The following is a 16,088-nucleotide window of genomic DNA, read 5'->3' on the forward strand; positions in this document are numbered from 1 at the left end:
TCTGTAAAACATCTTTGACAGACATTCAAAGATGGCACGTTAAAACTTCTAAATTATTTCTCAAGAAAAAACACATGCCAAATGTTTCTGAATTTCCTAGTTGTTGTAGCCAGAGCAGAACATCATTGGTTGGTTCTTTTTTTTTTTTTGTATTTGAGATGCACCTTGGCACGACGGGAACAGTTGAAACAGCTCCGGTTTTTATTCAATGATGCCATCACGGGATCTTCCGAGAAAACAAGCGCGTGGAGTCTAACTCTGTGTAAGGAAGACCAATTGGGGTTTTTTAAGAAGTCGTATTTACTATAAACAAAGTATCTCCTTAGCAGACCAGGTTGACAATCATCTTTGCACCATTACTGTACATGTAAAGATATGAAGCAGCACAAGCATACAGGTGTGAAGATCTTGTTTTTCTCTACATGAACGTCATGAATGCACAAGCAGTGCGGTTCTCCTACATATCAGACCATGCACATAAATCGAAGTGTGTTAAGTGGCACCAAAACAAATTTGCGTTTTTAATGCATGCACGCGTTTATATATATACAAATATTTTCATTCCACCCGCCGTTTGAAGGTCACGAGGCCACCGAAGGTCATTCTCTGCAACTTCCTTTCGGTAGCTTTGCAAATAGGGGTCGACTCGGTTAAAAAAAATTTTTTTAGCTTCCCAGCGCGTTCGCACGTGTGACGCGCTTGAGGCGGCGCGCGCGCGTCATCACAGGCGCGAGACGCAGCGACTTAAGGCTGATTCACTTTCTGCGTGCGCTCGCGCGTGCGCGCGTGTGTGTGTGTATATGCAGAAACACGGGCCTGGTGGTGTGTTTCTTCTCCTAATGCGTTCACTCAACAAATCGGTGCGTTTGCCAAAAAAAAAAAAAAAAAAAGGCACGTGACGGTTTCCTGAAACGGATTTGCAGGATTTAAGCTGCTGAAGACTCTAAGCATTACTTTACATGCAACGTGAGAAGAGCTATCAAATGAGCTGGAGAGGGAAAATGGTGCATTTCGAGATTTTATTTTGTGCTAATCTAATTAGGTTTGTGTGTGTGTGTGTGTGTGTATGTGTGTGTTTGTTGGGCGGGGTCTCCTGTGAAAGAGAGAGAGCGCATTGACGCAAGCAGCCTTGACGTCAGCAGCTGCAGTGAAAGGGGGAGAGCAGAGCCTGTAGGACTGAAGCGTTTTGTTAATGGCATTAGTGTGGAATTCGAAAGCTTTTGCACACAGGCTTCATGCGATGATGATAAATGCAGAAGGGCAATAAAAAAACTCGCTTGGGTGGGAGTTTAAAGATAATGCTTAAAGCAGGATTTCCAAGCAACACTAACTCGTGTTTTTTTCCCCCTTCACAGTCTAGATTTGATTATAAATCTGATTATTACTGATGATATGTGAAAAAAATATACTTTTCCCCCGTACTGCATGCCGGTAAGTGTGTGAATGTGAATATGTGCAGTGCTCCTCGTGCGCCTCGTTCATTCCTGCCTTTTTTTGAGTCTTAATCTCATCTCGTTCAACAGGTGCCGCGCGCCTTCACAACTTTATAACCGAAAGCCAAGCTGTAGAGACCCAACAGCGTTTGCATTTTAGCTCCTATTCTAATTTGCAAAAAAAACCACACCCATGCAACATATTCGACCACAAAACATCTATTAGACGTATTTCATTTCTCCTTTTTATAAATATTTTATTTCCCCTTCTTTTTCTTCTTCCTCTTTACTTCTTTTTCGTCTTCCATGCGCGCTCCAGTCAGAGGCGCGTCCCAGTGCGCATACGCAGATGTAACGGCTTTTGCGTAAAGACCTACGTGAGGTAACCATTGAATGATTGTGGGGGAGGCTGCTGACGTCATTGGCTCAGGAACAGAAAAGCAACAACCACCCCCTTGCTCCTCTCCACATACACACGCATACCCGTGCGCACGCACCCCCCCCCCTTGCAGTGTTTTATTTACAGAAAAAAAAACAGTCCCCCTCACCCCCTCCCTTTAAAAAAAAAGCCCTACTCTAAGCACCACAAGTCCCCAAGAGTTCTCCATAGCAGGGAGCGCAGAGCCGCGCGCCTCAAAAGTTGAAGCTCTTCAGGCGCCAGTTTGCGGAAACCATGCTCGAGCGCTCCGTCCGCGTTTCCCTGGCAACTGGATCGGCGGATGGAGTCGATGAGGACGAGCCAAAGGTGCGACGTCCCCAAGGTGCTCGGTCGTCTCCGGCACAGGCACAGACCTTAGGCTCGGGTGTTCATCCAAACCGGCCACCCAAAGGATCTCCAAAAGCTTCTCCCTGACGCCACAGATGTTTCTGCATCTGTCGGCAACTTATGAGTTGGCTCTCGACACTGAGAGAAAGTCGGTCCAAAAAAAACAAACATGCGAAAGCTGTTGAGAGCATCATTCAGTCCAAAACGTAGGAGAACCTCTTATCAGCTCTCAGCTGACCATGCACATGAGCGCTATGGACACGCTGGAGTGGAGCAGCAGAATAAAAGAGCGATCCGCGTGGATGCGCATGCCGCCACGAATCGGAGATCGAAAGATGTTCAGTCGTGCATGGTCGTGGACGTGGACTTTCTTCCTGCTCCAGTCTAATCCCGGGCACGCGACCAAAAGTGTCACTTAGTGTACAGTTATTCCATCCTTTGTTTACGAGCAGAAGGAAAACTAGTCTGTTTTCTTTGTTGTTGTTGCTGTTCGATTTGTGCACGAGTCGCCCTTTGGGTTCCTCTAAGCGCCCGTGCACGTGCCAACTTCTCCCTTCTTTTGCACAGTAAAAATGAATAAATAAAAAATACTGGAGTCTGAATGCACGGGATCGCTCCAGCATCTTCTCGCCTCGCGTCCAAACGTATGTGCGTAACTGCGCGATCCGGAGTGCCTCGCTTTCACTCGCGTCTCCCCCTCGAGCTCGGGGGACATCTCCAAAAACATTGTGTCCTACCTAAAAAGCCCGATGTCAAAGAAACGCAAAACTCCCGACGCCGACCACGACGGAGGAGGAGGTGGTGGTGGTGGAGGAGGAGGAGAGCTCGCGAGAGCAGAGGATTTCCCGCGTTCAAGCTGCGCCGACCAAGGTATGAAACCTCGAATCATCAGTGGTGCTATGACTCGAACGGGTGATGTCTTACCAAGGGAGGCTGTTAATGCAAACAAAATTGCACGTGCATATTTGAGAGAAAGATTGCTTATGGACAGGGACATGAGCTCAGTGTCCTCTTGAATGTTTTGATCCATGCACTTCGTCTTGAAAAGAAAGAAAAAAAGAAATGATGGTGTAATCATTGAACCATGAGCAGGCCTAGACTCTGAGCATAGCTTTGCACGACTCCTACATGCTCCTACATGTGGTTGAGCAGAAATAGGGTTTTATATAACTCCATGGAGAACACCATACAATGCTCTATTCATCTGAAAATCTTCATAATAACGCATCATGTGATGTTCGAGATCTGGGCAGAGTATTGCACGCATTGCTTTGGGTTTTTTTGTAGGTTACCTTCAGGTTCTCTGGTTTCCTCCACTACTGGAAGATGGAATGACCAGCTAAAATTGCCTCTGTTTGTAAATTCCTGTATAAATAGTGCCCTGTGGTACCCTGGCAAACCATCCCAGGTGTATTCCACTTTGCACCCAGTGTTCCTGGGAGAGGCTGAATGGATATCGGATAAATGACACTCGGGAGGCAGTGCAGTGTTTGTCACGCTTCTAAAATGGCTCGATTTAAAAAGCTAAGCCACAGCCATGCCTATAAACATTAATATTATGGCCATGGCTGCTCATATTTTCATCAATAGTAGAATGTATCTTGTAGCAGTAATGGTCAGCCTGGTTGTCTCACACAGTTCCATGTAAGATAGTAATTTTTTTGTTGTGAAAAATATTTAACAGGTTACAATGAACAACGTAGCAGTGTAACAGGGTGAGAAAAAAAAAATATCAACCTGCGATGTTAATTCAAACAAATATTAACATGTAGTGAGACAAGAAGCCTAGCCAGGTAGAACGTCCTCCCTGAAGATGTTTTAAATAATGGTATGTCAGACCCTCTGTCCACTGACCTTTTTAATCACATGTGGATATACTGCAGATTTCAAAGTCTGGCACAATCAAAGCCAAGACTGGTATTATCAGGCCTTTAAATAGAAGTCTGGCTGTTTCTACATATTGTCTGACGTCTCATGAATGCTTTTAAGAGGCCAAGCCATATTGTGTGTCTCCTTTGGCTGGCACGGAAGACAAAATGGGCACTTGAATCTGGGCATTTGTATTAAATTCTGTCCTTACAGTATGTACAAAATGCCTCCTCTAAAATAATGAGTACATTTTAAATCCACTAAAATGCAGCTTTGCAAAAGTTCACGAATGTCCACTGTTGAGACTGGGCTGTCCATTGTCCTTTCTATTATCAAAATCGCTTGTGCCAGGTGAAACCATTTACACAAAGCAGCAGTTTAAAAAAATGTCCATTCTGGCCACTGGCTCAATGGTGCAGTCTTGCATTTCTTTTCCTTTTTTTTGTTCGAACCCTTATCCTTCATGTTTTCTGTGGCCAGGGGACGAAATAGAAGCATAGAACGAGATCCATTGAGATTCATATCAGGAGCCACAAAAGCCTTTTTGTATGTCTAACTGAGGCGAAGACTCAACCTGTCCATGAGGGTAAATCTCCCCAGGTTGCAGACCAGATCAGCCTTGTTTCCCACGAGTGCTAAAAAGCTTCAGCCATGTCTAATCGCTGACTCTACATTAGCACAAATAACTTTACAATCAAAAGCAAGAAAATGAAATGGTAAACACGGCAACTAAAAATCACGTGTCTCATTTACTAAAAAAGACGATTGCATGATATTGATGGTTACAGATTTCAGATCATAAATGTCTTATATAAAGCAAATTGCATTTATTTTCACTTGCTGGTAGCACTATTGTTCCAAACATTTGTTCCTTTGGCTGCGATGGTTAGCAATGGACTATAAGAACAGCAGACGTATTAGTGAAACCTTAAACAACTGGTTTGGGAAGAAATTATTATTTACATGTTTAAATGCTCGCAAAATGTCTCCCTCGAGGACACTGCTACCATATTACTATACAAATACACTACTTCCAAATACTATCCATATTAATGGAAGTAAGATTTGCAATCATAAATATATTAACCTTCCATGTTTGCTGAATACACTATTTACCTGTGGTCGCTAAAATACACTGATATGGAAGTAGGGGAGTAGAATAAGAGATGTTTGGACCGTAGGTTCGCCTGTACCACTGCTCACTTATGCAGTTACCCAATCAACGAATCATATTGCAGCAGCACAATGAACAAAATCAATAATCACATTAAACTGGAGGCGAATGTGGTTCCACCACACTGTAAACTTCTTGTCTGTTTAAACCACTCTTCATGGATTCCTTTTATCTAGAAGCTGTTTAATTTTGTGTTTTTAGATTTCATGTTTGTTTTTTTGCACCATTCTGCTGTGGATGGAAAAACCCTCAAACGTGCTATGATTAAAGTTAGAGGGATTTCCCAGTCTCCAAATTTGATGTTTGAAATGAAAGTTAACTAACGCACTTGACTTTTATCTGCAAGATTGTATGCATTGTGCTCCTGCCACCTGATTGGCTGATTGGATGAACATATGAAATATCAAATTGAATAAAGCGTATAGAAAAACCTTATTTTTCTTGTAATTAGTATCAGTTTGGCAGTGGATTTAAATAAGAGAGCAAACTTACTACTCTCCACTCTCTCCACTAAAGTATCAGAAGGTCATGAGTTAAAATCCCAGCACCACCCAGCTACCACTGCGGGCCCTTGAGAAAGGCCCTTAACTTTCAACTGTTTAATTGTAAGTCGCTCTGGATAAGAGTGTCTGCCAAATGCCATAAATGTAAACGATTGCTAGTCAGATAACTGAACATACTGCACTAGTGCTTGTTTACAAACGAGGAGAAAGCTGGAAAATGCTGAAATTCGTGAATATTTATTTTACAGGCAGATGAAGTCTACGCCATTCAATAATAATGCCACAAATGCTACCAGCTCTGCATGCTTTGCCAGGACAGATCATGAGTTGGCCGTTGTGATTGGGCAAGTAAACGGCTATTAACTCTTCAGCTCTAATATTGAATTCTGCCTGCATATTTATTTGGTGCAAAAGCAGTTTAAATGAACTAAATAAATGGCAGCATCTATTTAACAAGACTTTGCGTTATTATGGTGCTTAATTTCGAGAGACAGTGTTCAAAAGGCTACCCTTTTTGGATTAAACGAAAACCAGTATAGCAGGAGTATAGTGTTACAGGGCTATGGCTAATCCTGCATTCTATACCGCTATTGTTCGATACATTTGTATGATGTCATAAACCTTAATAACAGCGGATTAATTATGTTGACTTGAACCACCAGATCCCCCCATGTTTATCTTCTCACTTATTATTCTGTTTACAAGACCCACAAATTTTGGCATACAGTTATAAAACTTTTAAAAGACAAAGGTTATCTTCAATTGTATTAATCGTAAAAAAAAAAAAAAAAAAGTCGTTGTTTGATTGTTTAAGGAGATAATGGTTATAAAAAGCATGGGTGGTGCAAATTCAGTTCACTACAGGTCACTTTATTAATTTTATTCGGTTTAAATCTATTCACCTGAAGTCCGATCAGTTAATGTTTCTTTATTTCTAAAATAAAAAAACATTGTGATGATGTCATTCACACCTGGGCCATACACTAAGCTTTTTAATCTTCTTAGATTCATTATCAGAATGTTAATCCTTGTCCAGTGTTAAACACCCAATTGTATAAAAGGAACCATTTATAGGGGACAGTATTAATGGGCCTAAAACCAAGACTTGTGGAACACCGAGCTTTACATATAGCAATCAGATGTATAATATGTAAAGAAGAGTATAAGAAGAATATTGTAGTTGATTTAATCAAAAGTTGATTCTGAGCTTTTGTAGTTGTAGATCAGTGGTTATGTCTCGGGGATCCTGATCAGAAGCTCAGGGGTTTAAGCACCACCAAGCTGCCAGTTTTGGACCCTTGAGATATAGATCATTATATTTCATGCTTTATGCTTTTATTTATATCATTCATACATTCATTTTCTCTCGCTAATCCCTAATTCGGGTCGCAGGGGCAGCAGTCTAAGCAGGCCCCTGCCTTCGACTGCTGCCCAATCCTCACAGCACCGTCCCTTACGGTCCCTCCTGCAGGTGGTGAGCCCACGGGAAGGCGGCCCCACGTCACTCTGACGTCACGGACCTTGATATTTCCCTCGTAAAGGACCCCCGGAGCATAGAGGGTTAAGGGCCTTGCTCAAGGGCCCAAGAGTGGCAGCTTGGCGATACTGGTGCTTGAACCCCAGACCTTTCGATCGGCAACCCAGCGCCTTAACCGCTGGAGCCACCACTCCCCCTTTATACTTTATAGATTTTTTTTATTTTATTTAATTAGTTTATTTTTAATTTTTTTTTATCACTGCTGAATTTATTAATGCTTTCTTCTCACAAGCCAAAATATGGTGTTTCCTGCTTTATATTGAACTAATCGATGCAAATTTACCAATTAACTCTAAAATGAATTATTAGGCTTCACAACAGCTTCCATTACAGCACTGGACTCCTAGCCACTAGATGGCGACAAAGTAATATTTTTAATTGTGAACTTTTCTGGACTTTTTCCTCCACCAGAGGGCAGTATTCAGTTTTCGTTTTTGCCTCTAACTTTCCACGAGTTTCAGCAAATTACAATTTAATTAAACTAAATACCAGATAAATATTTCTTTTTTCAACTTTTTTTTTGCTTAAACCTATTAATTAACCTCAGTTCTGTTTAAAACTACTAAATGTTTTTTTTAATCCATGATTTTAACTTTTAAATTGCACATTTAATAAGTAACGTCACATATTTGGGGAAAACATGAAAAAAATGACGTAATCTTTATATAAAAAGTGATTATTGACTGGATTTTATTATTTTTTTTTTTACTTTTTATCACAGTCTTGAAAATGCCAAAGATTAGTAACAAAACTGACTTTGATGCATTGTTACTTTTTTTTTGCAGCATCAGCTTTTAAATTTTTTGTCCCTTACTACCTAATTATAACGACATCTTCTATTTGCACCGGCATGACACTATACAAAAAGGTTGGGAAAAGGTTAAATTTGTAATGTTTACTGTACTGTATGTTTACACTAGGTGGCGCCATTAGAACATGAAATAGGCCTATGTATGAAATGTTTGTCTTTTTCTAATGGTAAAGCCAGAAACTACCTTAAAATCCTTCAGTGATTTTATGTAAAATGTCTTCTCCACTTTAGATTTATGAATATTGTGATGATTTGAAGCTTGCATTTAGGTCCCTCTGTCGATCAGTAGGAGAATGCTGAGGATGGAGCTGCTACGAAGGAGGAAAAGAGGAAGACCAAGGAGGAGGTTTATGGATGTGGTGAAGGAAGACATGCAGGTAGATGGTTTGAAAGAGGCAGATGTAGAGGACTGTACGGATGATCCGCTGTGGTGACCCCTAATGGGAGCAGCCGAAAGAAGAAGAAGATTTAGGTTCCTCCGTCACTGCTGCCTCATGGTGCCTTGTGCTTAGAAGGATCACATTCCTCCCCTGTTTGGGAAACTGCACAGCCACTTCGATGGTCCCACAAGAAGCATGTGGACTCACCTCTGGACCTGTAGACCCCGGCCAAAATCAGTAGGCCCATGTAGGCTCTGACATCCGTGGAGTCTACCTTGGTCCAGTTTTTTTCAGTGTGCCACCCATGGAGGTTGGTCATGCTGACAATTAAATTAGACTTCTCCTCCACAAAACAACAGCTAAAATGCAGAGTTCACATTCTGGACCCTCAAAATGACATAACGTGTAACCCCCTGAAGTCTTAGGCAGGCTGCAGAAATGAAGTTGTGTCTGCATTGGTGGGAAACCACACATGATTATTTCTCCTGAACCAATCTGATCCAGGATCCTCAGAATCCTCCTCACCTTCAGTCGCAAAAGTTCAGGATGAGGTTGCTGCAACAAAATCTGAATCTGACTCTTCAGAGTCTTGTGAGTCCGTGGTGTCAAAGGGAGATAATATGTCCTGCAGCTTGATGGAGTCAGGCTTCATAATTTTGTCTAAAACGTCTCAAAAGTGAAGGCTCTCTTCATGTTGATTGCTGCTCTCCTCACCACCAAAAGGCAGCAGGTGCATATTTAGATCTTCTCACACATTAAGGTCATGTCCTCCTCTTTTCTCTCTCTATCTCACACACACACACACATACACACATACTTTAATATGAAGATATACTCAATAGAAAACTGTATAGAAACTAAGATTTCTATTCACAGCGCTATTTCATGTTCTAGTGGCGCCATCTGGTGGCCAACAGTAAAAATGACAAATTTAACCTCTTCCCAAATGAGGGCACTACTAACTTTCACAAATGCATGATTATGTCATGTCATGGCGGTGCAATTAGAAATGTCGTTTTAATTACAGGTAATGAGGGAAAAAAACAAACACACAATAAGTGTGGGAGAAAAAAAATTAAAGCTGATCCTGCAAAAAAAAAAAAGAATGCATCAAAGTCAGTTTTGTTACTTATCTTTGCACATCCAAGACTGATAAAAGGTATAAAAAATAAAACAAAAAAACTTTATATCAAAATGAATTCATTTTGTTTTTTTTTTCTCCAAAATCTGTGATGTCACTTATTACATTAGCAATAAAAATATTAAAAGTCTGGATTATTTTTTATATTTAGTAGTTTTGATCAGAACTGAGGTTGATTAATAGATGTAAGCATATATATATATATATATATATATATATATATATATATATATATATATATATATATATATATATATATATATATATATATATATATATACACACACAAAGTAAGCGTGTTTTTGTAAGCGTGTTTTTGAACAGTCCATCACCCTGGCCAATATGACCGTGTGTGTGTGTGTGTGTGTGTGTGTGTGTGTGTGTGTGTGTGTGTGTGTGTGTGTGTGTGTGTGTGTGTGTGAAGGCTGTGTCTGGAGGAGTAGTAATATAAGTGATTCTTTGATTTATTCTATTTATTGTTTGTTTTTTACTTAATAAATCGAATTACATTTTAATGTATTTAATTTATTATTTTAGATCATATTTATATTCAACAATTATTAGTTCAATTTAACACTATTTACAGGCCTGCTTGTTTATGTTATTCTGTGTTAATCTGTTCCATATAACGGATGGTCAAACCGGGTAATAACAATAAGAACTCGACGACACTAAGACTAAAAAAATGATGATGTGTATAATTGTTTTAAAGAAATGTAATTTTAAAGAAATGTGGACTCGCTGTCTATCAGGACGATCTGATGACCGTGTGCAAGGGGGTGTTGATACGTTTCCTCTGACTAATGTCGGAGGCAGATGACGTTGCTTTACTTCTTCTTTACCATCACTTTGCTCGATGTGGGTTCTGTTCTGTGCCATGCCTGCATATCAGAAATTCCTTCTTCTTACTCTGGTTTTATCATCCATAATGAACTTTGGTCACATTTCACACTTCTGCCTAAATTGTTTGGCTTGCTAGAATTAGAAGGAAAAAAAACTATATAATTAAATATGACTAAAATAAATGAAACTTGTGAGGCATGAAGTTTACATGCACAATTTGTTTTCTAGAACAACGACTAAGCCAAAAAACAAACAGTTTCCTTTGACGGTCATTCACCCACATGCTAACATGATAAAGAAACTGTGGCCTCGAGCAAAAATTGTAGAATAGTGTGGTCTAGATTTTTTGGGCTTTTTTTCCTCTTTTGCTCATCCAACACCAGGACATAATTACTCCTTTAAAGAGTGTTTTACTCTACTGACTGTTGGACTGTGATATTTTTTTCTCTGTGTTTAATTTATATAACAGTTAACGTTAGAGAAATTAAAAGTCTTCTTATGTAAATGAGGCACAGGCTCAACATTTGAGTTTGTTTTTAGGAAAACAATGTTTTAATTTTTTAAATAAGTTTTAATGATTTTATTACAATTATCCTGATCCCTGTTGTTTCATAGATTATTTGAAATTTTTATGCATCATATATCTGCTTAATTTTATTCACAATCAGAATGAAAACAAAAAAATAGATAAATAATTAAATAATTAAACAAACAAACAAACAAACAAATAAATAAATAAATAAATAACTTTTAACTCTAGGGAACATTTTATTTTTCTTATATATATAAAGATATATCTTTCATGACGCATCCTTCAAGTGCCCTTTTGGCATGACCTCGTGTGTGTGTGAGTATTGTTCGTAAATAAGCTCAGACCATAGATAACTCTTATATCAGAGAGAAGAAGCGCCACTTTTACATTCCCTTCCTCGCTCTCTATAATATCTATAATATTTCTTTGTTATTTAGGTATTAGTTTTTCACATTAACATTTTTGTAAAGTTATTCAGAAAATAATTCCAGATGTTTAGCAGATATTTGTAATAAACATGGACTGCAATGTCACTGTTTGACTCTGTTTCATGCTCATTTGTATTTTTACTGGGATTTAAACTCCAAATGGGTTTTATCTTAAACATAAGGGCTTTCTACCTTTTGTTTCTTGCTTGCTTTCTTCCTTTCTTGCTTTTTCTTTCTTGCTTTCTGTCTGTCTCTTTATTTCTTCTTTCTTTCTTTCTTTCTGATTTTTTTTTTGTTCTCCTTTCTAACATCCCAACAAAACACCACTGTGTCCCTGCGCAAAAAAAAAAGAGAAAGAAAGAAGGAATAGCTGTATATTCATCAATAAATAATTTCTCCCCAAAAGATTTAGATCTATAGGAAGACTTCCTTCATTCCTCCTATCAACCCGATGACTTTTAAACCTTTTTGTGGCGGGTTTAAAGAAAGAAAGAAAGAAAGAAAGAAAGAAAGAAAGAAAGAAAGAAAGAAAGAAAGAAAGAAAGAAAGAAAGAAAGAAAGAAAGAAAGAAAGAAAGAAAGAAAGAAAGAAAGAAAGAAAGAAAGAGGTAGTAAAAGAAAAAAAGAGGTAGTGAAAGAAAGAAAGAAAGAAAGAAAGAAAGAAAGAAAGAAAGAAAGAAAGAAAGAAAGAAAGAAAGAAAGAAAGAAAGAGGTAGTGAAAGAAAAAAAGAGGTAGTGAAAGAAAAAAAGAGGTAGTGAAAGAAAAAAAGAGGTAGTGAAAGAAAGAAAGAAAGAAAGAAAGAAAGAAAGAAAGAAAGAAAGAAAGAAAGAAAGAAAGAAAGAAAGAAAGAAAGAAAGAAAGAAAAAAAAGTGAGCCACCTGGTTGTACCTTTATTAATAATGCATTAGTACACATACATGAACATGTGTAGATATAAAGCTTGTGAAGATATTATTTACTTAAGGAAAGGAAAGATGAGTTCTTTCCTTTTACCCAAATCTCCCTGTATAAGAGACTAACAGGGAAGACGTTTTGTTTGTTCTCTAGCAGCACATTAAGAATAGCATGTGCTGTCCACAGCTTGCGGATAAGAACAGTGTGGGAGAGAGACACCGCCTGTATAACTTGTTTTTTTGCACATACAAAGAATGCAATGTCAGCCGGCAAGGACTTTATCACTGTACAGAGCTCTCTGACATCACACGGGTGAAAACCAGAAGCTGGGCCTGTTGCCATAGACGTAGGTGAGGGCAGCAACATGCAACACCTCAGTAAATATCGCAACTAAATATCAGAGAGGCAGAACACACCGTGCTGCCGGCAGACCGCGAGGAGTCCGATTTCTCCTCCCAAAGATCTGCTGCACAGGAGCCGTCTGATTAATGTCAACTGGCATGGTTTACGCAGTGTGGCATTTCAAGATAAAATATAAATGCACTTGGTGAGCAAAGAGAAGACACGTGAGCACACAGGGATCGAGAAACAAAATGACTAAAGGGCACAGAGAAAAGATAAAGAGAAGATTTTAGGCCTGAGAGAGAGGGGGAGAGAGAGAGAGAGAGAGATAGAGAGAAAGAAAGAAAAAAAAAGAGAGAGAGAGAGAGAGAGAGAGAGAGAGAGAGAGAGAGAGAGAGAGAGAGAGAGAGAGAAAGCAAGGATTGTGTACAGATTTAAAACAACTGGATTCAAGCACCTGGTATATATATATATAAAAAAGGAGAAATTAAAACCTTTTATACACACATTTATAATAAATAAAAAATTATTAAATTAATAAATAAACTCAAAAATAATTTTTAAACACTAAACATTTGTTTTATTGATGTGCCAAGTCTCGAATCAAGCACCCAAAACTACCACGATTCCTTTTCTTCTTTTTTATTGGTATTTCGCATTCTTAAGTAGAGCATAACCACCATCTATTGTGGTAATGGATCAGAGACTTATATCCCAATTCCCCAGACCAAAAAAAAAAAAAAAAAGCATGAGGCACATTTAAAACCGTCCGTGTGGAAACACAGCAAAAGTTCCGTTTGGTGTCCTGATGATTTAATTAATTTAAAACACCATAATTACTTTAAAACACTTTCAGGAATATTTTGTCTTTATGCTATATGTTGAGTTTGGTTCCACTAATAATGAACATACATTGGCATAAAGCATCCATATTTGTTCATTCCCATATTGATTAGAGTGTTAGAAAAAGTATTAATTTTAGGTAGATAAAAAACAGATAAAAATGTAAGATTAAGCTGTGATTAGTTGTGCTCATGACAATCATGCGATTAAATATTTTAATCGATTGACAGCCCTTCATTTATATATATATATATATATATACTCAGTTCAATAGGATTTAGGTGCAGTGACTTGGCAGACTTGGCATATACATTTTTGTGTGTATATATATATATATATATATATATATATATATATATATATGAGCTGTTAAAAAAAAAAACAACATAATTCTCATTATAGATATTTATTTGTATTACTAACTGCAGCACATTGCACTCAGTCGCAATTCATAAATCACTCTGCATCTAAAATCGAGTGTTAAGCACACGTGGCTTGAATTACCAAACTAATTAACTGTGGTTTTCAGCGTACCAGTTGAAAAAGTGTAAACAGTAAAACTCTTCACGATTTCAATATAAACAATAACAAAAATTGTGTATATTCATTTTAAACCAAAAACTAAATCTAAGTGGGGTAAAACCAGAACACAGGCTTGAGATAGTTAATAAATCATGCCCGGTGAACGGTTTAGAAAAACGTGTAAATGAAGGCAGGGATTTTGTGTGTGTGTGTGTGTGTGTGTGTGTGTGTGTGTGTGTGTGTGTGTGTGTGTGTGTGTGTGTGTGTGTGTGTGCGTGAACGGATCCATAGCCAAGTGTCATGCGTAAAGGCCCGAGCATGTGCTTGGCACTAATATCGAGGGCTTTGATGTGACGGCGCACACTGAGTCCATTTAGACGTCCCTTACAGACGTAAGCAGGCAGCATTGAGAAACACATGCAAGCTTAAAATCTGCTGGGGTTTTTTTCTCTTTCTCTCGCTCCCCCCTTTTGCGTGCACTCTCTCCTTAGTGTGCTTTTTCTTTTTCCCCTCTATCTAACACTCTCTACCCTCTGGGAGGTGCTGACGTGTGTCACACACATCATCATAATCATCTTTCCAAGTTAATGAGGGCAGAGATTGAGATTTGAAAGCAGCCTCTGAAAAAATTCCAGGTCACTGGTCTCTGTGGACTGTGTGTGTGTGTGTGTGTGTGTGTGTGTGTGTGTGTGTGTGTGTGTGTGTGTGTGTGTGTGTGTGTGTGTGTGTATGTTGCATCGTGCACAATGCCACTCCGTATTCTTTAACAATAGCCTCAATTTGGTGTGAGATTGCAGAATCATTCATGTATATAAAACAAAATTGTGGGTTCGTTCCGTTAGCATGAAACCACGAATTATAAGCATTTCTGCTTTAAATACACAACATTATTGTATTCGGAGACATTGTGTGTGTGTGTGTGTGTGTGTGTGTGTGTGTGTGTGTGTGTGTGTGTGTGTGTGTGTGTGTGCATAAAAAGAGCGAAGGAGAAAAAGAGAGAGAGAGAGAGACAGTGAACACCCTCGCAGTGCACTCATCAAACTCATACTTTCCTACGGACTGTGCGGTAGGATTTTTTTCTTCTTTATGAATCACAGGTGTTCCCACAGTATAACAAACTATCTGTGCTTCAATGCACTGCATTATGATGTTGGATGTACAGTAAGGTTTAAGTACGGTAGATTTCTTGATGTATAATTTTCCCTCTGTTTATGAACACGGTCAGGGGAGCAGCCATTCAAAAAAAAATAAAGCCAGACACAGAGTACAAAGAAAACAACACATATGCCCTTCAAAAAACACTCTTTATTCTGCAGACAAGTACGAATGCAGCTTGTAAAGTATTTTCTACCTTGTTTGAAATGTGCATAAAGGTGTAGTCGGATCTCAGTGATATGCCTTGTAACTAATTTATGAATATATAATATATTTTGTAACATATTCAGTTTATTAAGAACTTTAATAGGAAATATTGTTGATTTTGTTTTAATTTAAGACTTTCTTTAAACTTCTACGGGTGCATGGAATTTTAAATAGCTATACAATTGAACCCTCTGGATGGAATTCCTTGAAATTATTAGTTAAAATGACTAAATAAAGATTTGTGTGAGAATCGGGGATACTCAGGAAAAATCATTCTTGCTGCTTCATGAATGAACGAAGAGGTACACTTGAGTTTTATTCATTCTTTCTTTTGTTATTAACCTCAAATATTGGAATAAAATATAATATGCTAATGATCATTGCACAGCAGATTAGAGGTCATCATTAAACTAAACAAATGAAACCCCTCTCTAAATTGAAGCTCAAACTGATAGTTCTACTCAACACATCTTAAGGACAGAATGTCTGTCCTCAGTATTTCTAGTGTGAGTGAGTAGTTGTGTATGAGCCCCGTACACAAAATGACAGAATGTAACCTCTCAGGCAGGGCAGCGTATCGAAATTTCACTGACGAGGCCTCTGATGTTGGTGTGACAGCTCTGAAGGAACGAATGGCTCACTGTGGATATGGAGTAGAGGGAGGAGTGTTACAGGTGTAGATTTACCAGGTCAGAACTTTTATGCACA

The 16,088-nt window shown here is 38.6% G+C and overlaps 1 protein-coding gene across 2 annotated transcripts in view; it reads left to right on the forward strand.

Annotated features, from left to right (window-relative positions):
* Positions 1-1,674: 1,674 nt before the first annotated feature.
* The window catches only part of pde10a (phosphodiesterase 10A), an 82,549-nt gene continuing 68,135 nt past the window's right edge, over positions 1,675-16,088 (forward strand). The window contains exon 1 of one of the 2 annotated variants that reach the window (XM_083539192.1): positions 1,675-3,069. In XM_083539192.1, coding sequence (XP_083395318.1) covers positions 2,949-3,069 — 121 coding nt within the window. In that variant the 5' untranslated portion in view covers positions 1,675-2,948. The remainder of the gene's footprint in view (positions 3,070-16,088) is intronic. The other variant, XM_083539189.1, reaches the window with a different exon arrangement.

Source organism: Silurus aristotelis (genome assembly GCF_946808225.1).
Source record: "Silurus aristotelis genome assembly, chromosome: 4".
Taxonomy (NCBI): Eukaryota; Metazoa; Chordata; class Actinopteri; order Siluriformes; family Siluridae; genus Silurus; species Silurus aristotelis.